At 39.4% G+C, this 27,375-nt stretch overlaps 1 protein-coding gene across 1 annotated transcript; it reads right to left on the bottom strand.

Moving 5' to 3' along the window:
* Positions 1-1,080: 1,080 nt before the first annotated feature.
* On the bottom strand, positions 1,081-26,448 carry LOC149309633 (protein-glutamine gamma-glutamyltransferase 4-like). Its single transcript, XM_089531291.1, has 14 exons — positions 26,383-26,448; positions 20,935-21,114; positions 20,160-20,266; positions 17,990-18,116; positions 15,266-15,384; positions 12,771-12,878; positions 11,494-11,668; positions 10,658-10,796; positions 8,786-8,889; positions 7,500-7,751; positions 6,597-6,899; positions 5,435-5,604; positions 4,241-4,377; positions 1,081-2,831 (listed from the first exon to the last, which is right to left on the bottom strand). Exons 1-14 carry the CDS (start codon positions 26,396-26,398, stop codon positions 2,690-2,692), a joined length of 2,079 nt encoding a protein of 692 aa, XP_089387417.1. The 5' UTR covers positions 26,399-26,448; the 3' UTR covers positions 1,081-2,689.
* Between the last annotated feature and the right edge of the window lie 927 nt (positions 26,449-27,375).

The raw sequence follows: 27,375 nt of genomic DNA, 5'->3' as shown, positions 1-27,375 counted from the left end.
GGGGAGAAATACCTTGGGCCATTCCCATGTGCTCTTGTGGTTACAATTTTCATTGGCTACACTGGTAGTTCTAAAAAGGTTCTGGTAACAGGACTTGTTTACCTTCTCCATAACTTTTCCTTTGTGTATTATTCCTCTCAGAGGATAAGTTTGAGAACAGAGCCTGGTTCCATTTTTATCAATTATGCAACGTCTTGAAACGTTCTAGGTATTTTATATAGAAATTGACATTATCAGCTCTGCAAATGGTTTATACACTGAGTGTTATCTGATTTCTGAATTCACTGTATGATAGTGCTAACCAGGGATAGTGTGTAACAGGGAAGAATCAGCAGCACTGAGAGAGTACCACAGGTTTGGGGTATAAACAGCTGTTGTAAAGAGAATATCTCAGATATCCCACAGGCGCATGCATAATGGGCACAGGTGCTCAGAGGCATACAGATATACATTTGGCCCTCCATATACACAAGATTATTCACAGATTCAATCACCCGTTTCTTCACACACACACACACACACACACACACCAAAAAGCAAACCTTAATTTTGCCATTTTATAGGGACACCATTTTACTACAGCACTGTATATAATGTGACTTGAGCATCCACAAATGTTGGTATCCATGAGGATCCCTGGAACCAAACCCCAGCAGTTACCAAGGGTTGTAACTTCTATTAATAGGTTCTATTGATATAGAACCTCTATTGATATTTGAATAACAACAGAAAGAACAATATTGATTATGAAAGATGACAGCTACTCCAGCAAACTACTTGTGTGCCAACAATTGTATAAATTATTAACAGGAATAATAGCAGTTCAACAATATCAATAGATAGAGATAAAATTGCTCAGTCAGAGGGAATAAAACTCCTTGGTAGATTTATCATTAAATGATTTTTCTGCACAGATAATATTTATACATAGAAATTCTGTATAGAAATATTGTTTCTGCATAGAAAATTCCATTTCCCATGCAGAAAATGCTGCATTCTATGCAAAACAACCCATTGTGAATTTTGTGCAGAATAAGTATCACATTACCAATAGGCTTTGAAAATGGTGGATTTTGAAGATTTTCTCACAGCAGGAAGAATACTGCAAAAATTAACGGTTGCTTTCTTTGAGAAGAAAATTAGTGTAGAATTACATCCATAGACACTAGAAACACATAAAAGCATATCTCATCTTTGTAATATCTAAACTACTAAAGCTTCTGGGAGTGGAAATGTCCTGTGTCAACAATTAATTCACTGTGTATTCCTATAACATATCAATTCACAACACTGTAAAATGAGGTCAGGGTGAGTCTAGACCTGCAGATGTGTTATCTGCTTAATGTTCTTTTTGTTGGCATGCTTATTGATGGTCTGAGAGAGCAACACAGAAGAAAAGCTTTCCATTTATTATGTGCAATTAAAGCTGAAATATTTTCTTTCGCCAGAGCAGATGAAAGAAATAACTTTGAAAAGACAAAAAACACGTCAATTTAAGTAGAATATTCCTATTTGTTTAACATATTACTGTATCTGCCAAAGGAAGACACCACTGCTAGTCTAAACTAGTTAGTACAGCTTTAATAGAATCTTAATGCTATACACTGCTACTGGAGCCCAACACAGAAAGAAATGTATTATATAATAATTGGACAAATGACCAGTCAAAGAACTTATGTTGAGCATTACATGGGTTGCAATTATTCATTTGTAATATTTCTGATGCAGTCTTCCCATCATCTCAGATCACAATTGCAAACAAAAACAGATCAGTGTATCCACCACCAGGATGCCTAAGACTGTGAACCTCTACTTGCATCCTTGTGTTCCTCTTTAAATTTTCTAGTGGAATAGACAGACCACCAGCTGAATAGACAAATGAGAATACAGGTGCCAGTAATCATCTTTATTCCCAATGTAACAAGGAAAGTTAAGTACCTAAGCTCACTCACAAGCTGGCAGTTGTACATTTTGAGATTAATGTACTATTTGAGGTTAACATCCTAATATAAAACCAAAACTATATTGCTTAGTGAGGAATTTTAGATCTGGTTAAAATTGAACAATTTCAGTGCAATATGTAAAATATAACCTAACTTGCTATGTTGAGAAACAGAGAGAGAGAGAGAGATTTGGGGCTGTATGCAGCTTTGTAATATACTGTAGATAAGCCTACAAATAATAAGCAATTGAAAAACATCAAAATTAGCAGCTGGCAAACCTACCTAAGAGAGCAAGAAGGGTGAAAGGATTGTTGGCATTAGATCAGGTTTAGTAATTTTGTGGCCTTCTAGATTTTTGCTGGATTGCAATTCCCAGCATTTCTTGGCTATGCTCACTAGAGCTGCTGAGGAGTTGCTGTCTGACAACTTCTGGAGCAGTACACAGTTTCTACTTTTGCAATTTACAAAGCTGAACACTATCAAAAGGGCCAAATTGTTCCCAGAACTGTTGACATATCACCCACGATTTTACAAATCACATTTTTAGTCATCACTAGCTTTCAGGTCTCGATATATGCAAGAAAAGACTTAAATAATTATTATATTACTTGGAATCAAAACACCTATAGCCTTAAGTCACTCAAGCTCTCACAGTTTAACATTATGTCTGTGTTGTCAAGGATGCAAAGCAGTGTCAAAGTACTACATTCAAAGAAGTACCGCATTTGACAGTATTCGGGAATGCTCTACTTAGTAATACAGATAACCTTTTCTTCTGTTATCCCTTTTATCTGGGTGGATGTCAGTTTGGCCACTATCTTCTTCAGCCCAGTCTTCCTTGGTGCACACACTATTTTGCATTTAAATATTCCTCCAGGTGCTATGTTCCTAAGAATGACAAAAATATAAAAGAGTACAATATTATTAAAGTATGACAAACCCCCTCTGAAGAAACATGTCAAGAAAACCCCATGATAGGTTCACCTTACAACTGCCATAAATCGGAAAAGAGTTGAAGGCACACAACAACAACAACACCTAATGCACTAAGTTATGTGTAGACCCTTCAATCAACAGCTATATTAAATAGCATCTGCACAAGTAGGTTTTCCTTTCTACTACAATTGAGGAGGCTTCTCTGCTTGCCTGCATAAAGTATGGTGCACATGGAGCTATCCTTGATTAAAAAGGAAAATGAGAAGTTGATGCAGATGGTTTCTGGTGGTTCCAGGTAGAATACAGTTGCTGATCCCACAAGAGATCATTGGATCTGCGGGCAACAGTTGGATTGAAACTGGCCTGTACATAAACTCAACGCATGGCTTCTTTAGGCTGACATTTCATGCCATGGCTACAACGCTAGATGTGTGGTGAACACATGATAAGGCACCCACCATATAGTGTGGATGCATTTAGATGACCAACCTCCAAAATCTGGCACAAATGAGTCCTATTTGGGGAAGAAAAGTGGATAATAAAAATGAAATCTAGTCGGCCCTCTGTAAAGTTTATGAAATACCTGACCCAAAAGCTGCTGTTTTATTACTAGTGCTGTTTCACTTTCCCAGCCTACTTGTTTCCCAGCAGCTTTGCCTTCCCTACAGGGAACGGCCACACAAAACAAAAACAAAAGCAAGCAACGTAGTGTGGTGTGGAAGCAGGACATTTTCACAACCACCGAGAAACTGGAAATATCAAGGATTGAGCATGGCCATCCTCACAGATCCATGGCACTTGGTTGTGCCATGGTTGTTGTAAACCACTTAGACGGTACATAAATGAAGCTGCTATTGCTATGGCACTTGGAGAATATGGGCTTCTCTAGAGAGAGGTACTTTTGGAACAGGTATCTCATGGGGTTTTTGCATCGCAGTCACCTTCACTGGCTGCTCTTGCCATTTGAAGTGAGGCATTTGTAATAGGAAAGAGTACCCCCTTGGCTATAATGCCTTAGCTGGAGAACTCCTCCCTCCACTGAGACTTGCCTGATGCGATTCATGTTGGACCAAGGCTTTTCAGTTTTACCACTTTTAGCATGAATTCTATTTTTTTGTTGTTGTTGTTAACTACCCTCAAATAATAATAACCTCTACCATCTCAAGGAGACCTTACAAGGCCTTTCAATCCAGATTCTGAAACTGTGCAACTGCAATATGGTCTAAGACAGGAGAAGAATCATGGTTCAACTCTGTCATAATGCATAGAGATGATTTGCAAGGCCAGAGAGCGAGTGAAGTTCAAACAACAGTGCTGGCACAACTAAATAACAGCAGCTTTGAGCCACACATCCACCTTACCCTTGATCAAATGTTTCCATCGTAAAAAGACCTAGGCCTTCTACATGGAGTTTGCATTTTTCCAAGGGAATGGACAGTGTGTTCTTGAAAATGAATGCACAGGTAAAGTCTTCATTAACCTTTGCCGTATCTGCCATCTGTAAAACAAAGATGGGATACAGAAGAACAAATTAAATAAAAGAAATGGGTATCAAATGTGTTAATACAAACTGTATGCACAGAATAATGTTTCCACATTATTGTATCCCCCAAGATGAGCCTGTCCAAATTTTAAGATCCTTGGTGGATGGCTTTCTCTCAGTCCCACTTTCACCATAAGCATACTGGGTGCAGCCTTCTTGGTGGTTGCACCCAAACTGGAATTTCCTCTAATGGAGAGCTAGGTTGGTTCCCACTCTGCCTGGCTCCCACTCTGTCCTCTTTCTGCCAGCAAGCCTTTCAGTGTTAACTGCCTGTTTCAGAAAATATTTTAATCAGGGTTTGTTGTATATGTATTTTTCATCATGGTTACTATATTTCAGCTGCCTTTTAGAAACTGTTCCAAATTAATGTTTTTAATATGATTGGTTAATTGTTGCTGTATTTTTAAAATAAAAAAACCTTTTGTACTATCCATTGTTTTGTTTAAATGTGGCTGGCAAAACGTCAGGAAGAAACTCTTCTAGAACATGGCCACATTGTCCGAAAAACCCACAAAAAACTTTTACAGAGTCTTTCTTTAGCACAGGGGAAAACAACCACCTTAATCTCTCCCTCCATCTCTTGGATGAGGGAGGCAAATATGTGATTTCCTGAAGGTAGCAGGCTTGCCACAAAAATGAGTTATGCCACTTGCTTCCCAACATTCTAGCAGGATTCTCCCAGTGGCAGTGGTGTCTAATGGCTGCCATGTCATTGGGGCTATGAATCCATGACAGGTTTTGACTAACTTTAAAGGAGTGTTCCACAGTGCTCAACCCCTTTCCCAAACAGATTCAGCACATGGAGAGCTGCTCGAAAATCTGGAGTGGCTCCAGTGCCCCACTGACATGGGATACAACAATTGCTATTTTCCAATAGTTAGTTCAGGGACCTGGATGGTTTGAACCAGTGTCACCACCCCCCATGGACATTTTGAGATTAGAGCTGGTTGCCACCGTAGCCTGTATATTTCATATTCTCTCAGCATCATGATGCTTTTTGTTTACTTCTTACCTCCACTTTGAGTGGTGGATACTGAAAGTTGAGCATCACCTCTTCCATGAACTTCTCATTTGTTTCTTGAACCTCAGCAATGATATTGATTTTGACCAGAAGTTCATCTTCTACGTCCATCAATGTTTTTATGTAAGCATCAGCTGATATTTTCAGGGGGATCTCAATAGCTGCACCAACACAAAGAAGATACAGCTAGAGAGTGAAACATAATACAACACAAGCAGGTACCTTTCTTATAGATGCCTCTTATTTTAGCATATTGCCTTTTGTTTGTGATGCAGAGGTATCAGGGAAGTGGGAAAAGATTACAAAGAAGAAAGGAAGCACAGCACTATTCACTTCTTAGATATTTCCCACTCCCAAGTTAAAAAAATACAAATGAAAGGTGTGTATATGAGAAAAATGAAGAGGACCTTGCAAACAGAAGGCACAGAATGGTCTTGTAGTTAAGGACATTATCACAGGAGATCCATTCTCACCACAATTGCACTGATTACTGAAAACATAAACATATCAGCCTGAAAACAGCCATTCTCACATATCTTCACAGCCATGCGACTGGGGCTGCTGCTGCTACTGTGTTCTTCCCGACACCCCCTTAACTCCACTTTTCTGTTTCTACCCTACCAAGCATGCCTTTTGGGATTTTAAAATTTTTTTATATACTTTTTTTTAATGCAATTCTGAAGTTCTGGTAATGTGATTTAAGTATTAAAAAAAGAAAATAAATACCCCCCTAAAGGGAACCAGGCTGCTTGGGAATAGTGATAGGAAAGGGGGCAGGGAAGTAAGAGGAGACTGTAACACCACAAGACTGCCAATATTGCAACTGCCATTGCACATGACAAGTACTGGGATTGCTTACTTTTCTTGCAATGGTAGCTATTGACGGGTTTCCCCATCAATGAAAAGGGATGCCCTAAGCACACTTGGCATACACAGCAGCTATGGGTCAGCGTCGACATTGTGTGACAAGTATCGCCAAAGGCAGTATTTCATTACTGTAATTGCAGTTTAAAAGCCATGTGTGATAATCTCCTAAAACAAGGAGGTTCACTCAATACGAGTTCAAACTCCTCTGCTCTAGTGAAATAGGCAACATTCATTGTAAGAAAAGGTAAGTGGAAGTCATCTCCTTGTGGCAGGATTGTATACACACCTGGCTTGCCTTCTGTTTGGATTGTCTGCTTCATGGATGCAAGGTTGGCCTCTACATTCCCAGTGTATGATTCCAGTTGACAAGAGGCAATAAAATCGATTGTCCATGCACCCAGAGACTCATTCTTTATAAAAATTTTGAGATCAATGGGCTGCCCTGGGCACACTGTTTCATCTCCTTCTATCCCAAATTTCAGGTCAGCCTTTAGGGATTCCCGAGAAGATTGGTCTGCCAAGGTGCCCAAATTGCAAGACTGCAGATAGTAGCAAGCAGTTTTCACTGCTTTCCTTTCCTCAGGAGACTCTGAAAGAACAGGAAATGGAGCAAAGAACCAAACATGGAGTCACTGGATACCATTTCATTTGCCACTTACTTGTTCTTTCTCCCAAGATTATGAAAAACTATCCACACATTTATGCAAAAAATTTCATAAGTATGCAAAACATCTCCCTAAGGATTATAGCATTCCCTAAATCTACTTGCTGATCCCAGATAGAGTAGCCCTACTGAATATATTGCCAAATTGTTAGTCAAGGTTTATGTAAATCTTGTTGATTCAATGGGTGTACTCTAACTGAGACTAGCATTTGATTTAGACCCAGGTTGCCACACTGCACATGAAAGGAGACTGCTTTCAACTCCAGCTTTTTGATTACATTTATAAGTTAAATTTCTAAGCATCTGTTAGGTTGATTTCACACATCATGTTTAGGCCTAATATACATTTGGTTACTATTAATTTTGCCCATCCCACTTGAAAAGATTTAAGGGTATACATTTTTTTAAAAAAGCAATATACAATAAAAGTCAACCATGAAGTTTCCACATGAAATCCCTAAGTTACTAGTATATGTGTAAAAGAATTATATCCCTCTGACAGAAAGGAGTCGCTGTGTTGGTCACCTTCTGGATATTTGTATTGATCAGTGATGTCTTCCCGGACGTTCTTTCCAACAGCTTTGGTGCTGATGCTCTTCCCTATCACTTTGGTTTCTTCACGAAGCCTGATGTATTTTTCTTTGCCATCCTTCTTCTTTACAAGCCAGAAGACCTTGTCTGCATTCACTTCAGCAAACACAAATTTAGAATCATAGGGAAGATAGACTTCTCCTTTTTTGATTGCACTTATTGGAGTGGGGCCACACTGGAAAATCCCTATAGAGAAGAATGAATATTAATTGATTCCTGCCTCCATTTGTTTTGAGAGCTCATGGGTCTATCGTATAGTAACTCCATGACTATTCAAAATTCACTGTCAGAAAAATAATAGCAGTAGTTTGTTACAGTTTCCAGTCTGCTGTTTCCCATTGCTTCCCATTTCTATATTTGCAAGTGTTTGCTACCATTAGTTTTTCATGTTCATACAAATACATTTAATGTTTATGAACCTTCTGCTGCTAGGAAGCATCAGACATAATCGAGACTTGCGTATAGTGGAGAAGGTGGACATCAGAATGGGTTGTACAAAAAAAATCACATACCATGTTTTCATTAATAGAGATGATCAAGAAAACCAAGCCACATCCTTTACATTGCCAGATATGGAAATATGTGGTGTGTCCTTTGATATTTGCTGCTACAAATTATGTTGACACTAAATATCCCTCTGTATAAAATCAGCATATGAATTGCTTCCCAGGGGCTACTAATGATACTTCCTCCCCCATTTCTCACTCTTTCTGTTTCTTTGTTCTCCTGACATTTTTGTTTCAAAGATGTCTCTGTCCCCTCTTACTCTGTCAGGTGAGAGTTAATAAATACTCCTAACTTATTTTGCATTTTCATGTCTAGTAGCCATGGTTGCAATTCCCATCCTGGTAATACTATCAGGAATCTTGTTCAATCTCTACTGAAACAGGGTCAGATATAGGGCGTAACATTATCTGAGGAAAAGATTCCCAGCAATTTGCTGCAAATGGAGATGTCTTAACATCAAGTCTTCACTCACCCAAGAACTTGCTAAAGAGTTGTTAGTTCTTGTTAGCACCAAATGTTGGACTCCATGGACATGAAGCAGATGCAGGGAGGGGCATGGAGTACAATAGAGAACATTTTTTCATGTCTGGGACTGAAACACTATTGCCTCTACCTTATCCTTTGTTTAAAATAGTGGATATAATCAAAGTTTATGTTGCCAAATTTAACCAATTTTAAACCACATTTTTAACTTGCTTGTAATCAAGTCTTACCTTGGCTCTTTTCCTGTGGTGTGGCATCAATTGCTTGCCAACCATCAAAGCCTTTTGGCAAATCTGGTCTTTTCATCCAGACATCATTCCATACATGGAAGTTCCTATGGACAGTTAAGATTCAGTACTGAAAATGAAAAACTAATGGCAACTGTAGCTTCATGTGTTCAAGCAATCTAGTATATGTTAAAATGTAAGCAGGGGTTGGCAACTATGGCCCTCCAGATATTGTTGGACAACTGTTACTCCCACAATCCATCACCACTGGCGATGCTGGCTAGGGTGGATGGGAGTTGCAGCACTACAGTGTCTGGAGAGTCACTCTTTTTCCAACACTGTGATACAAGAAGGGGGAAAAAGAATTGGCCTGTTGGTTTAAATTAAATCTTTATGAAAATGTCAAATGGTTAATCAATAGACATATGAAGAAATTAAATCGGGCTGTTGCTGGATCTAGGCCATCCTTGTTCATTCAGGTATCCTTCAGGTAGGGGAAAGAATGGCGGCAATTTGTCTCTCCAAAGTCTTGGACAGAGATATTTTCTTGTCCTGCTACCTAAATTCTTCGCCCCTGGAGATGTCTCAGATTGAACTTGGGACCTCGTACAGGGCAAGCCTGTACTTCTCTAAGTAGATTTCTAAGTAGAAAGATAACTGGCTTTCTTCTGAACCTTCAGCGGTTGCTGTAGCAGAGGTTCTATAGAGCAGAGGAATAATAGGAGGGGCAAGTTTTAACCAGACTGAGCCTGGCGTCCTCTTAGTAATATATGAAGGTGAAAGTCCATCTCCCACTTGCATATGACGTGTTGTTATGGAGGTTGGTATTTTCTTCAACCTTCTGTAAAATTCAAACCCCACCCAGGATTCAACTCCAGCAGATTTTCAGGGATGACGCCCATGGTCTGCCTCTGGCTATAGGAACATAACCAGATTTGTCTCCTATTCTTTCCATTCGCCACTAGCAATGGAATGATGATGGAAGGCAGGGAAGGTTAATGGAGAGAAATAGAGCGTTCTGGGAGCCATGACAAGGAAGCTGTATGGAGTCCTGAATGCTCAACCATGTCTCAATCTGAGGGCTGCACTCAAGATAAACACAAGGAATAATAGGTGCAGGTACATGAGGTGTATCTGCTGAGTCTGGGTTCACCAGGTTTGGAGAAGAAAATGCATGTGAATTTGAGTGCCTGTGAAGAGAAGTGACTGTGCCCTTGTTCACCCCTTTGGCAGGAACCACTTTGATACCACTTTAACTGCCATGGTGGCATCCTATAGAATCTTGGGATTTGTAGTTTTGTGAGATATTTAGAATTTTCTGACAGAGCTCTTTAGTGCCCCACCAAACAACAAACCCCAGGCTTCCATAGGATGCAGCCATGGTAGTCAAAGGGGTATCAAAATGCTAAAACTGTACAATGTGAAAGACAGTTTCTTTCCCAACTCCACTTTTTTGCACTGTTTCCAAAAGAACAGCAGAGGGCCTCCTGACCTTCAAAGGAATGGCTTTGGTGAAGCACAAGCAGCAAAGTAAGAAGGGAAGTGTCTGAAAAGCCACAGGGATATTAGAAAGTTAGTAGAGGGATGAACTAAAATGCAGTAATTTAGAACTGCATGCCACCTTTTTTACTTTTTGGTTTGCTTTGGTTTCTGGTAATTTCTGTTCAAGAATTAAAACTTGGAGTCACCCTTAAACAAATATTACAATATAGGAAATGTCTTGTTACAACATTTCTGTTATAATCTGAGTCCCTTATTGGTATAGGAAGAAGGAGGAGAAAAATGCCAGAAATATTTGGTTGAAATATTTCTATGAATGAGAATTTTAGAAAATCAATTGGCTCAAAATGATCCATGAGTTAGTAATCTGATTACCAAACAGAATCTGTGGTTAGGTGGTCCAGCTTTTCTCCATTTTCATTCAAGAAAACATCAACTTTCAGATTTTCTTCTGTATCGTGAGCTGATGCAAAATTGGTCACACTTCTGGCTGGAATCCCCAAACAGCGCATGACTGAAATACGGATAAAGTACAGATTAAATACAGCTCTAAGTTGTTCAGTTTGCCTCTCTCTTCAGCAACAGCCATTTCCCATTATAGCTCATGAATGATTCCATCAGGCAACTTTCCAAGGTATGTGCAAAGAATTCCATGCCCTGATGCATATATGAGTCTGGTTGTAGTGGTCACAGGTGGTTAAATGTTGCAAAAGCTCTGATGAACATTGTAGAAAATCATCAGGAAAAAGGAAAGCTCTAATAGATCAGAACAGAAGCCATTCTAGTCCAACATCTTGTTTCCAAATTCATATTTGTTTGGGAAGATTACAAACATGAAAATGAGCTGTGAAGTCAAAGGTTTTAATGGCTGGCATCCATAGTTTTTTATGGTTTTTTGGGGGGTTATGTGGCCATGTTCTAGAAGAGTTAGTTCCTGATGTTTCACCAGCATCCGTGGCTGGCATCTTCAGACGCCACAGATGCTGGCAAAACATCAGGAACAAAACTTTTTGAACATGGCCACATAATCCAAAAAACCCACAAAAAACTATGAAATGAGCTGTTTCCCCCAGTCATATTTCCCATCACCTGATATTACAAGGTACAATGCTTCTCTTCCAGGAAGTTTTGTTTATTATTTTTGTTAAAAAATCAATCAATCTGGGAAAAGTTACAGAAAAGACAGACTGCCATTAAGATGCACGTCTTACCTGTGGTAAGCACTCCAGAGAAAACCCAGCACTGACCATACAAGACACTTTGTTTGGTTCTGTAATAATTCTGCAAAATTGGGACACTTCCTGTCCAGGCCAGGGGAGAAGTACCACTTTTATAGTTTCCTGACCAGCTTGCGTAGAGCACTCCACGATCGTCCGCAGAGTTAACCTATGAAACAGTTGAAAATAACAGATTAACAGATTTGAACAAACATAGGAGTTTATCACATTGCTCTTTTCCATCCTTCCATCCTGAGCTAGGTGCAGGATTATTGCACCTTCCGTGCCCAGGCAGGAGGCATCCCGTACCTGATCTGGACCTCTCCCATTCTTTGCAAAGAAGGGAAAAAACCCATTCTTTGCAAAGTGTGGGAGAAGTCTGGAATGGGTACATGTGATAAAATCTATGCTTAAAAGTTTTTATCTCACGCTTAGCTCAGGAGGGAAGGATGGAAAAGGGGCAGTGCAATAAACTCTATACCCATCTCTGGGAAACCAAATGTGTTCATGAATGGTAGACAAAGGTCCAAAACACACTGCAGAAACAATCCAGTTTGAGACCACTTTAACTACCCTGGCTCAATGCTAGGGAGTTACGGGAACTGTAATTTTGTGAGACATTTAGCCTTCTCTGTCAGAGACCTCTGGTACCACAATAAGGTACAATTCCCAGGATTCCCTAGAACTGAGCCAGGACAGTTAAAGCGGTCTCAAACTGGGTTATTTCTGCAGTGTGTTTTAGACCATTCAAGAGTTAAATTACTATTCCTTACCAGGGCTTGGAAAAGTTACTTTTTGGACTAAAACCCCTCTAAGACTCTCCAGTGACCATGGCCAGTGCCACTCTGACTGCAGAATTTATGGGAGCTGTAGATGAGTAAAATTACTTTTTCAATTTCTATGGTTTTCCATATGGATTGTTTGTTACATATTTATGTAACAATCATGGCCAAGAAGGAATATCTTAATTGTCTCTGGGTATTAAAGGCATAGCCTGAAAAAAGAAATAGCTTTAAACTTTCCCTCTTCCCGATCAAAAGTAAACAAATCTGAGTAAGTATAGCAGTCTGATATCATGGCTCCATCCTATGGAATTGTGTGATGTATAGTTTTGTGAAGTATTTAGAATTCTCTATTAGAGAACGCTGATGCCTCACCACATTATCCCAGGATTTTGTAACATGGAGACATGGCAGTTAATGTGATATCAAACTTGATTTATAGATTAATAAGAATTTATAAATTCTTAAAGGAGTTATTTAAAAACTTACCAAAGCTGACATGGCCCTGGAGATGATTACAGGATCTTTTCTAGCATTTGGTTTAAGTTGGCTCTTGTCCAGAAGGTACATGCAGCAGTCCAGGATGTCTTTCTCAAACTGTGGTAAGAAGAAAAGTTTGGTCACTTTCAGTTGCTTATTGCTGAATAATTCCCTCTCTTCTTATTAATACAGCCTCAAGCTGCTGCTGTGATTTAACAGTACTTTTGTGATAGTCCAATTTTAAAAAAAGGAATGACTGAAACAATTCAGAACAATTTTAAATCTGGGTACCTAGAAACGTTGACAATCATTTCCAATAACTACAGAAAGGATTTTCTAGCATGATCCTCATTTCTGAATGCATAAATGATTCATAACAGAAAGTAACAGAAAAGTAATGAGCAGTGCAACAAGCAATGCCACAAGTTATTGTCTTAACTTCACAATGAGTAGCAGAAGTAGGCAACTTCTCAAACACAAACAACATGAATTACTTTTTAAAGTAACTTCCCAGGCTCTGTCCTGGCTCATTCCACTGCTGTCACAGTTTAAACACCCCCCCCTGGTTGGTATTGGGTGCAATCCCAATAAAAACCAAGCAGGATCATTACTGGTAGCAATGAACCATATTTTGATGCATGCTGTCATGTCATAATGTTTTTTGGAGATGTCCTAAATACCCTAAAGGCACTAGATCCGTTCTGATCTTGGGAGCTAAGCAGAGTCAACTGTGGTTAGCTCTTGGACCACCACCAATACCAGGTGCTGTAGGCTATATTTCAAAGGAAGGAACTGGAAAAACCAACTCTTAAGTATTCCTTGCCTGAGGAAACCCTACCATAGGTCAACAGACAACTTGAAAGCACACGCACCCACATAAATTTGTCTCTTGCATGTGTTACTCAAGAAATACAGCAGAGGGTGCTTCCAAACAAGGCTGCTGCCTTGCTTCAGTTGTCTCCAATTTGCAACTGTCTCATATTTTCTTACTCCAATTCCTGTTGTACCCCCAATTAAATTTTCCTTTAGTCTACAAATTTCTAGTATTTCTAGAAAGTTAAAACTAGCAGTTAAAAACATAGTTTAGGTATCCAAAGGAAAGGATACCTAATGTACAAATTCCCTCTTCTGGATACCCCTTGGATAGTTAATTCACCTTTTATACAGATTATGACGTTACTCCTCATGATTTCACATCACCCAAGTGCTATTTTTTCAAAATCACAAGTGGATTTACAGCTATTTGGAGTTTACTTTTTTTTCCCTTTTGGCATTTTAGGTAAACATAGCTAAAGGGCTGCAGCAGGATCTGCATTTTCAGTCAGCTATTTGCTTGTACTGCACTAGCTTGCATTACACTATTTCAAAGCAGTAAATCCACAGCGCTATATTAATAATAATAATAATAATAATAATAATAATAAAGTGTTGTTCTGGTTAAAATTATTTTAAGAACACTGACTTGTCCTACAATGTATAGGCAGCCACAGTGTCCGATAGAGCTGGTGCCACTCCATAGTGCCTTAATATTCATACACATACATTTATATCAGGGTAGGATTTCAGCAGCTCTTCAGACAGTGTTGTTGGACTGGAAATCCCAGCATTCCCCACCCCTGGCTAGGACGTCTGAACTGGACTTGCAGTTCAGCAACATCTGGAGGGCAACCTGATCCCATACTGGTTGACATGAATGTATGTGTGCTTTGTGGCAAAGCTGAAGCTGAACTAGAGTCCCCAGATCTCAGGGCCTGGTTTGTCTTTCCCAGTCTTCAAGGAAAGGAGAAAGAACTTCAGGCCTAGAGCAATACTTAGAAGAATGCATGTATATACATATTTTCCTTATTTGTCTGGCATTTTTTTGAGTGGAATACCATGTGCAACTGTGGTTCATATTTCAAGAATTATATTTAATAACATTGCCAGGGGCTATCCTTTGTAATATCATTCTTATAACATCACCAGAAGGCCTAAATACCTAAAGGCGCCAGATCCCGTCTGATCTTGGAAACTAAGCAGAGTCAGCCCTGGTTAGTATTTGGATGGGAGACCACCAATGAACACCAGGTTCTGTAGGCTATATTTCAGAGGAAGGAACTAGCAAAACCACCTCTGAATATTCCTTGTCTAAGAAAACCCTATAAAATTCATAAGGTCACCATAAATTGACAGACGACTTGAAGGCACATACACACACACATCAGCAAAGTCTACTCCCTGTGATATCACAAGGACTCATCCTTAGGTCTCAGGTTTTGACACTGAAATCTCAGGGCCTGGGATGGCACCACAATCTGAACCCTGGTCAAAGCTCAGTCTTCTCTCAATAACAAATGGGTTCTCAGTTCTGCTGAAGAAGTCATGAGACTGTATTCTGTTTCACAAGTAGATTTTATTATGGCCATTCACTCCACCATGCCATTTTACGTTCTTATTTATTTAAGTAAACAGACTAGCTACGTGTGCTTACATCTAAGCAAAAAGAGAAACACGTGACATTTTACCTGTCCAAAATTCCAAGGCCTTCCACGTATGTTTTTTGTTGATCCAACATAGATGTAGCCTGTATCATTCATCACATATTCAGTTCTTTCATCATCATCAGGCATGAAAACAGTATCCGCTAAAACAAACACAGAAGTGCATGATAATGTAAGTGTGGCTGTCAGCCTGTTTCACCTAATCCAATTGAAAACTACAAAAGACCCACTGTACAATGGAACTCATCATCAAGCAATTGATCCAATGGACCAATTCTAACAGGGATTACAAACTGAATGTATGCTTTTATATGGACATTCATATAAAATGATAGATAGATGGATAGACTCTGAAGGGACTCTTATACATTGTCAGTTTATGGCCTAGTTTCTCCAATCTAGTACATTTATCCAGAGGCAGCCTGCCATTACAAAATGGAAATAAGATTTCTTCTTTTGCTGATTACAGTAATCATTTTTCTGGATGAATCCCTTAATCCAAATATAAAACTTGTCTGTGTGGAACACCTGTATGTATGACTCACAGGGAGAATAACCAATCTTTTTGTCTTCCCAAAGAGGGTAATGGTGGCAGCAAACATTGATCCAAGGAAGGCTAACAGTACATATGTTAAATCAATAAAAAAATTCAGCATATTTAGTCCGATCCAGTCCGATCCAGTGGATCCTCAAGAAGAATACTTGGCATGACTGTCTTAGGTCAAAATGGTGTACTGATTTTGGCTATGGCAAGAAAGCTGAAAAGAAGATCAGCATGTAAGGTAGCCCCTTCTTCTCTAACTGCTAGCATTACACATACAATGAGGTTTGATGAAGAAGGCTTCCAGCATATATAAGGGAGTGTCCCTGCTCATCTATAGTAATACAGTCCTGGAACAGATGTACTATATGACATTGGGATAGTTAGTCTAGGTGTTGCAAGAGCAAATGATAAGTAGATCTTGTTATATTTTGCTTTTTGCTAGCTATGTGATGGCTACAAAAGGGATCTGAAGTTCAGAAGCTTAAAGGACCCGGAGAACTGCTTTAAGGTTTGTTTTGAATTGGTCTCACATTTGCCAGCCATGATCTGTCACATCTTCCATTAGTTGCTATCTGAGTAACTAGGACATAACTGGGAGACCTTGAACTTTTCTGAATGTTCATTGTTTCATGACTGGTCGTTGGGAGGTAACCACAAGCTTAATTTTAAAATCTGATTGCTGATGCATGTTCCTCTAAGGAATTTTGATTGTGGAAACTAAAAACAGATTAATTTTCAGGAATACACATTTCCCTTGTTGTCTATTCTGGTTTTCAGAGAGGGGCAAGCTGAGTTTTGAACTTTGACAAGTGAAAATCATCTGGGGATGCAGAGTGCCTTTCTCTCTGAAGATTTCATAGGAACTGCTTTGTTGGAACACAAGCTGTGGTTATATCTAATCTTGACTTGCATTTTTTTTTAGTAAATTCAACTATGATGGAAATAGTTTAAGTTTCTAGTGATCTCTTCCTCCAGAGGAAACCATCCTCAGATTAACAGTGCTCTCCTGTAATTTATTGCTTTACAATATTATTTGAGTAGAAGTAGAGCCAGTGCGGAGTAGGGGTTTGAGCGTTGTACTATGACTCTGGAGAACAGACTCCAAATCCTCACTTCAGTGCAGAAATCCCCTTGGTCACACTCTCTCAGCTTCAGAGGAAGGCAAAGGCAAAACCCTTCTGAACCAATCTTGCCAAGAAACCCCTGTGATAGCTTCACAGGGTCAGCATGTCAGAAATGATTTAAAATTACACAACAACAACAACAACAACAACAACAACAGGTTACTGCTCTTAGGAAAGGGCTTATAGAGGCTAGCCACTCTTTAGTCTGATGGAGTGTGGGGGCAGATGTGCACATCAGCACAAAGAACAAAGTGCTAGTTGTGGTTCAGAGGATTTTTGATGCTTTACCTGCTGAAAACAAGACTATGTTGGAGTTGTTTGCCTGAGGTCCATCTGGCTATCTTGGAAACCATCAGTCTAATATCTGGGATCTCCAATAGCAACGAAGTTATTTACTTGTGCATGGCACTGCTGTTCAGTAGTGCTTCATATCACAAATACAGTGGTACATGGAGCAGAGCACTTGTGTTCTACCAACCCCAAAAGAAGTCATAAAAATTAAGAGGCCCCTGAGAGCAGATCAAAAGCCAGCATTTTGCTTCCCATGTTGGCCAATCAGATGATTATCACAAGCCCCCAAGGAGATCATGTCCACCATGCTTCTAGTAGCTCCTCTGAGACTGAAAGGGTGTGACTTGCACAAGGTCACCCAATGGGTTTCCATGACAAAGCAGGGAGTTGAGCCCTTGTCTTTCAGGGTCATAATTCAACACTCAAACCACTACATCATGCTGGCTTTCATAGTTATTATAACTAGTAGCCATTTTCCAAACAAACCTCCATGAAACAAGTTCAGAATTTGTTGGCAGGATTTCACTGGTCCTGTTGTCAGTGAGCAATGTTGTGTTTAATATTCTGCTCCTGCTTATGCTTGAGCTTCCCATGTGTACAGCAATCATATCATGAGCAGCAGCAACAACAAAACTCAGTCTCCTCCCACAATGACTAGATATCTTTCTTTTGAAATCATCATAGAATCCGATTTCACAATTTTCATGAAGAAAGCAACTAAAGGACACATCTGAATCAAACGTATGCAGCAGTAATAGAAATTAAGTCCCTTTAGGTCATATTACTTACCTTCACACCAAGGGTTGAATAACAGGTAGAAAAACTTATCAGGATTATAAACATTATGCCCCGTGTCCACCTTCACAAGGTATTTTCCAATAATGGCATCTGCTGGACTGGTAACAGCTATCAGGCACTAATAAAAACACAAGAACATGATAGTACTGTACTACAAAATTGCATATCATTAATTAGCTTTTAAAATAGCCATTCCTCAGTGTAAATGTGAACACAGTCTATCAAATGCCACAGAAACTTTGATTAGAGTGTGTGTGAAAATGAGCATGTATTAATGAATGGTGAGTGTGTATGAGTGAGAGGGAGAACGAATGGGAGTGTTTATGTGGATACATGTGTATATTCATGCACTTGTAAGAAAATGAAATTTAACTTCAGCACAATCCACTACTGTCATATTATGCCCCCCCCCCCCCCATCACACACATTTGGACAGTTAGACACAAGACAAAGTGGCCTTTGGGTTGAAACAGGTTTCCACTACATTCCACTACTTTCAGTTTATTAATGCATCTTTCTTGGTGACCATGTGCTTTAACTTGGGACAGAGATTTATTTTCAGAAACATCTCTTCTCCCTTCATATATTTCCCCCTGCCTTGGCCACTGCCTTTATATTATTTTGCTATTAATGCTTAGTGTTACAGCTAAATTTTGATCTCATTTCCTACTTTTGATTATTCAGAAACCTTAGAAACAACAGATGGCCCCTAAGGGGTGGCTTCGTGCTGCCCCTTTGCTCGCTGGATCAAGGCCGCAGCAACCAAATGCAGTGGCCCAGATCTGACCTTTCTGTGATACAAAAAGGAGCCACAAAAAATGGAACCTTTTCGCATTGAGGAAAGAGTGCCATAGCTGCCAGTGGCTTTTCGATGCTCCTTTGGTGCAGCGCATTTAAACACTGCACCACTGGAGTGCTATGATGCAGATGAGTACACAGCATGATGCCAGCATGGAGGCAGCCAGCATGCATATACCACACCCCCATGCTGGCATATAACGCCAGTCTGTAGAGGGTCTTACTCACCTTTTAAAAAAAAGATACATACAGCAATACTTCTCCTTGCTTTCCTTCACTATAATCTGTAAAACTTCTACACTGTTATTATAATGTTATTTATTTCTTTACTAAATTTTCACTGGAATCCTGTGTCACCTGGACAGGAATTCTATGCAGTATTTTATGCAACTTGCAGAATGCACATTGGATACTCTGCTACATAATGACATAACAACAGCCCTTTACTGGATATGGAGGTTATGAAACTGGCCATTTCCCACATCGGAAAATCCATGTACAAAGACACAGCTCCCATACAGTATTTGGGCCATTATAATTAAATATCTGTAACCATGGCACTTTACAGAACACCTAAAAAGGGCGCGCTGCCAATGCCCATGCTTGCTGCACGAGGGAGCCGCAGCGGACAAACCACGCGACTCCCCCGCGCAGCAAAATGAACCCGCAAAAAGCGGGTTCTTCTTGTGGTGCATTTGTGACACCTCAAGGCACCAATGGCACACTTGCGACGTCACAACCACGCAGCGACGTGTGGACGCTAAGCATCTGTCACGTCAAAATGGCGGCACCCATGTGTATAGGGCGCTGCCATTTTTATGCCCCCAGTACATACTAGGGGTGAGGCCTGATTGGACGCTGCATCCTCGGCCAACACCTAGTACGTACTGGGGGCGGAGCAAAGGCCCATCTAGAACGGGCCTACATTACTTATATTAAATTGTACTGAACATACTAAATATTAAATGTAATAGTAAATATTACATTTAATTATGTTAAATGTAATAAAATATTATAATTTAATAATAAATATTAAATCATTGCTATTTTATTTATTTATTTTTAATCATTCATATGCTGTCTTTCAAAACACACTTTATCTCAAGTCACCTCATAGTTAATAATACCAAACATTTAAATCAGTATATAAAAAGCATTTGGTTAAAAGCAGCAGCTTTTAACTTTCTGTCAGGAATGAACAGAGATCTAACTTTTTACAATGAAAGATATTTGAGACCCAGCTTTTGAAAATAGCTTCCCCCCTATTTCACCACATGGTTTTTCAGCTCCTATGTTACTGTAATACTTCTAAGTAAAAGGGGGGAAATTAGCAGCAGCACCAATTCCAACACAGGATATGTACCTCGTTCCCATCTCTTTCACAGATGTTTGCATGCCATGGTTGATCGTTTTGCCCACACCTTACGTTCAGACGTAGGAAAGTTCCATTGGACTTCATTGGTTTTTCACCTTGAAAAATACAAATTCACAAAAAGTAATATTAACAAATGAATAAAGGCCACGAACAAGGAACGGTAGAGGCAGCAATCTTTGGTTCCAGTCTCCATCTTGCATAACTTCTGCAATACACATACTATTGGCATATGAGGTCATTTCACACTACACAGCTATAGTACTATGAATCCACTCGAACTGCCATGGTTCCGTCTTATGGAATCCTGGGATCTGCAGTTTAGGGAGAATTCTCAGCCCAAGAGCCATAGTACCTCTCCAGCTACAAACACCAGGATTCCATAGGATGCAACCCTGCAGTTTAAAGGGAATCATAGTGCTACAACTGTGTAGCATGAAAGCTCACAAGATGACCACCTGAAGAAGATGAGCTGTCAATGAAGAGTAGAATTATGTGGGTCCTCCTTCTTGGCACCCCATAAGACTTCCCCTTCTTAGGCACTGTAGTTCTGACAAAATATTCACATCCCAATAAACTTGCTGTAAATCTGAAATTATAAGTCAGAAAAATGGAGCAAATCTTTATGAATCTGCTTGAAGTCTGACTGGCACCTTTTGCACTTTCTCACTGCAGATAAAGAATCTCTGAAGCAGAGGTGTTTTATACATGCCACATACTTTCTTAGACTTATTTTAAGGGCCCAAATGGTGATATGCTTACTTACCAATGCTGAGCTGCAGGATAACTTTGTCTTTATCGTGCAGCTCCCTGTTAAAAGTCAACTTCACGGTAAACTCCTTCCCCCGTCGCACAATCAGGTTACTGTTCTCATAGTCATAGGTATGATGGAGACAGACATTCTTTTTTCTGAGGAAATCAATTCCAACAGCCTTCAGAGGACCCCCTGGAAGACATAAATAACAATGATGTATTTTCCTTTCCCTTTCTCTCTCTCTCTCTCCTTTTCCACTCTTCTTATGTAAGGCAAATTGTATTTTCAGTTATCCTACATTTTGATTTAGGCTCCATACAGACAGGCCAAAATAAAACTGCTTCAGGTCACTTTGGAGGTATGCTATTTAAAAGACGTATGCATACATACGTAAGCCGCGCCAAAGCCACGATCCTGTCCTAAGGACTAGAGCGCAGCTTCCAGATTCTTAGTACGCATGCATCATTTAAACAGCATACCTCCAAAGTGACCTGAAGCAGCTTTATTTTAGCCTGTCTGTATGGGGCCTTACACACTTTATGGACAAAGCTGGTATCATGGTTGTTTCGTTGGGGGAATATATATGTATCTGTATGAATAGTACAAACTGGAAGGAGGGTTCTTGTCTGGTCATTCAATAATTTACTTGTGTTTTTTGACCAGGCTCATGGGCAGCAAAGGGAATTATGTGGCTCTTCATTATTGCTAGACTGCAACTCCCAGCATTTCTCACCACTGGCTATGCTAGCAAGGAATTCTGGGAACTGCACTCTAAGAACATTGAAGAGTTGCATGACTAGCACCCCTGCTCTCAAGTGTCAGTTTAACCTTTTCTCTCCCCTCTCCATCTCTGACATTTTTATTTTGGCTAGTTGTGGTTTTGTCCATCAGTATTTTGAGGAAACATGCACACACACAATGGCCAAGATCTAGTGGTGTTCTTGTTTGTGATATGGATTGTATCTTGCTATTTCCAAAAGAATTCACTGGCTGACTGCTTGTTTTGGATTCTAATTCAAAGCGCTTATATTAACTTAAATAAAAAATAAATATATTTCCTTTCAGTGCCCTAGAAAGCTTAGGATCTGGTCTGAGACTTAGGTATTTCCATATCAGTATGCTTGGAATTAATTATCTGTTGATGCCTATTGTTCTAATGCTATTTTTTCCACAGTTCTAAAATTCCCTCTCCAGACTTGCTCCCAGGGCAGCAACATAGGTACCTTAATAAAATTTTCTTTTTATTAATGGAAGCAATTGAGTTTTTTATATGAGCTTCTATCTGTTACTTTTATTTCTGTGTTGATTCTGGGCTGAAGCTCCAATGGTATCAGATTGATCAGAACTAATACAAAACTTTTCTACATAAATATATTGATGCTGGACATTTTACTGGACAGATGGAACATATAGCCCACTGTCAGAGCCATGGATGTGTTGGATTCAGAGCTTGGGTGCAGGGGGATCACCTCTGGAGAGACTACATGTCCCAGAATCACCCATCAACCAATATGATGAATGGTGTGCTACTTGGGAGATTCTGGGAACTATGCTCCAGTTAAAGAAGTATTTCTAATGCCTGGATCTGTCCTCAGTTGCCCCTTGAAACCTGCTGCTGTGCCAAGTCAGAAAGGGCCAAACTAAATAACTATGTCATACACTTCTCAATCACTTTTGTAGATCCAAGACAGAGGTGGGAATGTGTACCCAGATAAACTGATTAAACTGGCATTCCCATTGTGCAGGTATTTCTGATGTTCTTGGAATGTCCAAGAATATTTTAAAACACATTGGACCTCCTGTGTGAGACTAAAGATATTATGTAAAGATGTAATGACTTGAACACTGACGTGATGGAAATGCACAAGAGAATCTAAACTGGTAGATACTTGTTCCAAGCACTGAGAGCAAATGCACTTGATGAGCAATTGACAGCCATGATTAAGTAAAATAAATAGCTGGCAGCAAATAGGAATGCCAGTGAGTTGGACCTTAAATCCACCATACTGTTTGCAAGGATGTGCTTCTTTTGTTTTGACTCACAATAGTTTTTAAGTGCAAAATCCTAGGCTCTAATTAAATGTACTGAATCAATAGTAGACTGTGTGGTTTATATCTGTCACTCAGCGGAAGACTTTCTTTCCCTTTTACTACTATTTGTTTATTTATTATTACTGATGGAAAATTAATGACTGTCTTTTCATTTCAAGGACAGAAGCTGATTGCTTTTTCTTTTTTAAAATAGTTCCTTAAGAAATTGAAACTAGCAAGTAAAGCTTTTCCCACTGTAATTTTCTTGGCTGGTCTAGAAGAATGGGTGGCCACCCAACCCAGCAAATAAGCAAGTTACTTTACCTCATTTCCCTGTCATCTTAAACCAGAGGTTGGCAGAAATTAGATATATTAATAGAATCATATGATGATTTGCGGCACATTAACAAAGATTTCTGGCTTCCAGTGCTACAACATTAGCAACCATTTTTTGCCACGATTGGCTTTGTGTCAGACCTATATGATCTAATTCTAGGCTATCTGTTAGACTTATCTCAACTTATAAGCCTGCTTCTATTTTAAGATACTTTGGGGAGGCCCTTCTTTCTGTCCCACCACACTCACAGGTACATCTGGTGGGAAAAGAGGCATGGGCCTTTTTGGTGTCTGCTCCTAGGTCCTGCAATTCCCTTTCAAGAGAGACAAGGACTGACACCGTCTTTGCTACCCTTCCATAGATAGGTGAAGTCTTTTTTGTTTCAGCATGTCCTTTTTTTGTTTCCACATGCAAGAGCCTTTAATAATGTGCTATATATTTGTTGTGATTTTTTAATAGACATACTTTTAATTCTATCTGTAATTTAATTGTATTTTGACTTTTGTATGATGTGTAATTTTATTTATATCTGTTTTAACATTTGTAAGCTTGAGTCCCAGGGCTGGGGAAAAGGTGGAATTATTATTATTATTATTATTATTATTATTATTATTATTATCATCAGACGCAGCAGCAGCGCAAACAGGAAGAGGAGGAGGAGGAGGAGGAAGAGGAGAAAGAAGAAGCACATAGCAAAATATCAACATTAATTGGTTCTCTTCAAACAGATTTTTATCCACAGCCCTAGTTATCATTTTATCCTAGGACCTCTGATCTATAATTGCTCAGCTGCGGAGTTCATCATATTATATATAATTCATGGGGATGCAAAAATTGGTTGTTCTATTTTGTACTTGGCTGTGATTAGCAGACCTACCCAGTCCTATCTTAATTTCTATGTGCAAGGATCTTTCTCTCTTGAAATTTTTCTCCACAATAATTTATTTTGATTGATCGTCCTCCTATCATTCACAGCATCAATAGAAATAGCATAGTGTGATAAAAGAGAAAAGAAAAGATTCAGAATTCTGAAGGTCTCTATTGCTTGACCTCTTCTAGAAAAGGGACCACCTCCAGTTTCCAGAGGATGACAATTACCAGACTCTCAGCATTGCTACTGAGTTGCAGGACTCTTTCATACTACACAATAACAGCACTATGATTCCACTTTAACTGTCACAGTTGAATCCTATGGAATTCTGGGATTTGTAGTTTTCATTTGTAGTTGTAGAATTCTTTGCCAAGGAGCTGTAGTACCTCTCCAACCTACAAATCCCGGGATCCCATAGGATGAAGCAATGAAACCATAGTGCTGTAACTCAGTAGTGTGAAAGGGCCCCGAGTTTAACAAAGTAACTTGCTGTACGGTGCCTCCCTTTGTTATCCTCTTTACGTTGACAACAGAAAGAAGCGGTTTAGGTTATACCTCATAGGCTAATTAAATCCATTGTTTGGAGCCATGATAGTTTAAAAATATATTAAATCTTAATCATATATGGTTTTTATTGGGATTGTGCCATACAGGCAGGAGAATTTAAACCATGGCAGCAAAGGAAGCATTTTATACAGTTTCTACTTTCAGCCAGGAAACAGAGTTTGTGAAGATGTTTTAAAAAGTAATTCAGTCCTACTGCTTGTGTTTGAAAAGTTGTCTGCTGCAACTTTGTTGTGATGTGGAGACAGTAACTTGTGAATAACGTTACTTGTAGCACAGCTTATTACTTTTTTATTAATTTCTGTTATTTTTTGTGGAAAGAAAACATTTGGGTTGTTAAGAGAAATGGCACAGACCTCAGATAATTCTTATCAAAACAGCTTTCAAAATTCATTGCAAAAGTAACTAGAAACAATAACTTGTTAGAGTAACATCCTTGCTTTCAAAGAAATAGCAGTGTTAGTTTGTCACAGCATAAAAAGGGGGGGGGGGGACCACAGACCACCTGTAAGACTAACTATCTTGGTTATTAAAGGTGCCCCTTATTAAATATATTTTATCTAATTTTATCTATTTCATTTTATCTAAAATAGACCAATCAGTCTTAAATATGCACCTGGTTTGTTTCCCTCCACCCTATTTTAGAGCCGTTTCTAAGACATTATTTGCTCACAAAAGTGGTGTGGTTCCTTTCTAAAAAAAATTACAGGAACTCACATCTTTTCTCTCTGTTAAATTAACAAAAGGAAAAGGAAACACAGGCTATTAATCTGGCAGTGGGAAAAATACATAGGAAAGGAATTTCTTTTCTATAGTGAGTAATCATGCATACTTTCCTCATCAAAAGTCATGTACGTTGTCACTGCCTGACAAAGTACCCTACGTCAATTGCACTCTTGGTCAACAAAAGTGTAGCCCACAGCCTTCTAAGATTTCACATGTGCTGCTCTGGCTGCGCTTTACTTACCTTGGACTAAGTCCAAGGTAAGTGGAGTCCAAGGTAAGTGGAGAGCGCCATTGAGCACAGTGGGAGTTAACTCTGAAAAGATGTATATAGAACTGTATTGTGACTACAGTGGTAGTATGAAAGAGAGATAGATTATTTCCATCCTAGTTGTTTTCTTCAAAATTGCCATCTTTTGTTCATATCCCTTTTTTAAGAAATAGGGAATCCAATAGGGACTTCATTGTAAATAGTTGCATTGTGGTGTTTTCCAAACTGACCTCCTATATATGCCCACACATTACTTTATCTTCTTTGCAACAAAGCAGTAGCAGGGACAATGTGGACATCAAGTGGAAGAAATAAAGGAGAGGACACTGTACCACATCTTACTTTCATAATCTTTCCAAGGGCTGTATTAGTTTTTTTCGTATACATGACAACAACCTATGCAGCATTCTTGAAACACTCCACTATTCTACTGTACAGCAATCTATACATTAATAATGCACATACTAGAATATGGCAGACTATACATTTATCTGAAATCCAAGAGATGGGATTCGTTTCTCAGAACCTAAAAGCCATTGGTAGACTCATAAGACTATTTAACATAGTAGTTTCAGTTCTGGATTCTTTCGACCTACATGTATTAAGTCAAGCAAACAGAAAGAAAGTGACTCAAATAAAACAAACATTTCCTCAAGTTCTTACCAGCCGCCTGGCTCATGATGCTTTCTGGGCTTTGCTCCTGAAAGATTTGGAAAGACACTGGTGTTGCGTTCCACGTTTTCTGGAAGGAATGAAGGAACCGTCCCCCTTTTTATCAGATCTTTGGAGGTGTCAGAAAGTATGTGGCCAGTGGGTGGTGTTTGGAAAGAGGGAGTTGCTGAGACACAAAATAATGATTTCAACTTCACACGGAACCTAAAAAGGAGCCATAAGAAATCCATCAAACATAGCTCTGACAGGTGGCTTATCTGAAATGAAAAGAAACCCGTGAACATGTTTTTTCACCCACAAGGGTAAATAGCATTTGAAATAATCAGCAGTGATGGCTGGTGGCTTCCGTGTCAATGGAGTAGTGAATCCAATCCATGTTTTAATCTGAAATGGAAAAGAATTATCCATGTGTTGAATGCTACCCTTAAAGTAGGATCAGCACCTTAAAGAACACTTAAAATCTGGAGGAAAAGCTGAAGAGGATTCTCCACATCTCTGAGATGGAAGTCGCCAGCTGCTACTGGTTTGGAGCTCTTTCACACAAGATGATTGGAGGTCTTTAAACAGAGGCTGGGTGGCCATCTGTCAGGGATGCTTTGATTTGGATTTCTTGCATGGCAGGGGGTTGGACTGGATGGCCTTTGTGGTCTCTTCCAACTGTATGATTCTATGATTAGGAGGCTAAGCAGCATCCTGTGGAATCCTGGGCTTTGTAGTTTGATGAGGTACTAATGCTCTCTGACTGGGAATACTAAATGCCGTTCCTTAAAGTGTAAATCCTAGGATTCCATAGGATGTTGCCATGGCAGTTAAAGGTCAATCAGCATTATAATTGTGCAGTGTAAATGGGTGCTAGGAGTGGAGTGGAATGGATTCAGTCTCATTAAATGAGCTGTGGAAGACCACTGAGAGGACTTCAATCTAATATTAGAGGGCAGGAATACCCCAAAGGCTCCAGATCTGTCTGATCTTTGAAGATGGGAA

This window comes from Sceloporus occidentalis, unplaced genomic scaffold (genome assembly GCF_023333645.1).
Source record: "Sceloporus occidentalis isolate IW3139 unplaced genomic scaffold, rSceOcc1.0.p SCAF_7, whole genome shotgun sequence".
NCBI lineage: Eukaryota > Metazoa > Chordata > Lepidosauria > Squamata > Phrynosomatidae > Sceloporus > Sceloporus occidentalis.
This window is presented reverse-complemented; position numbering and strand designations above follow the sequence as displayed.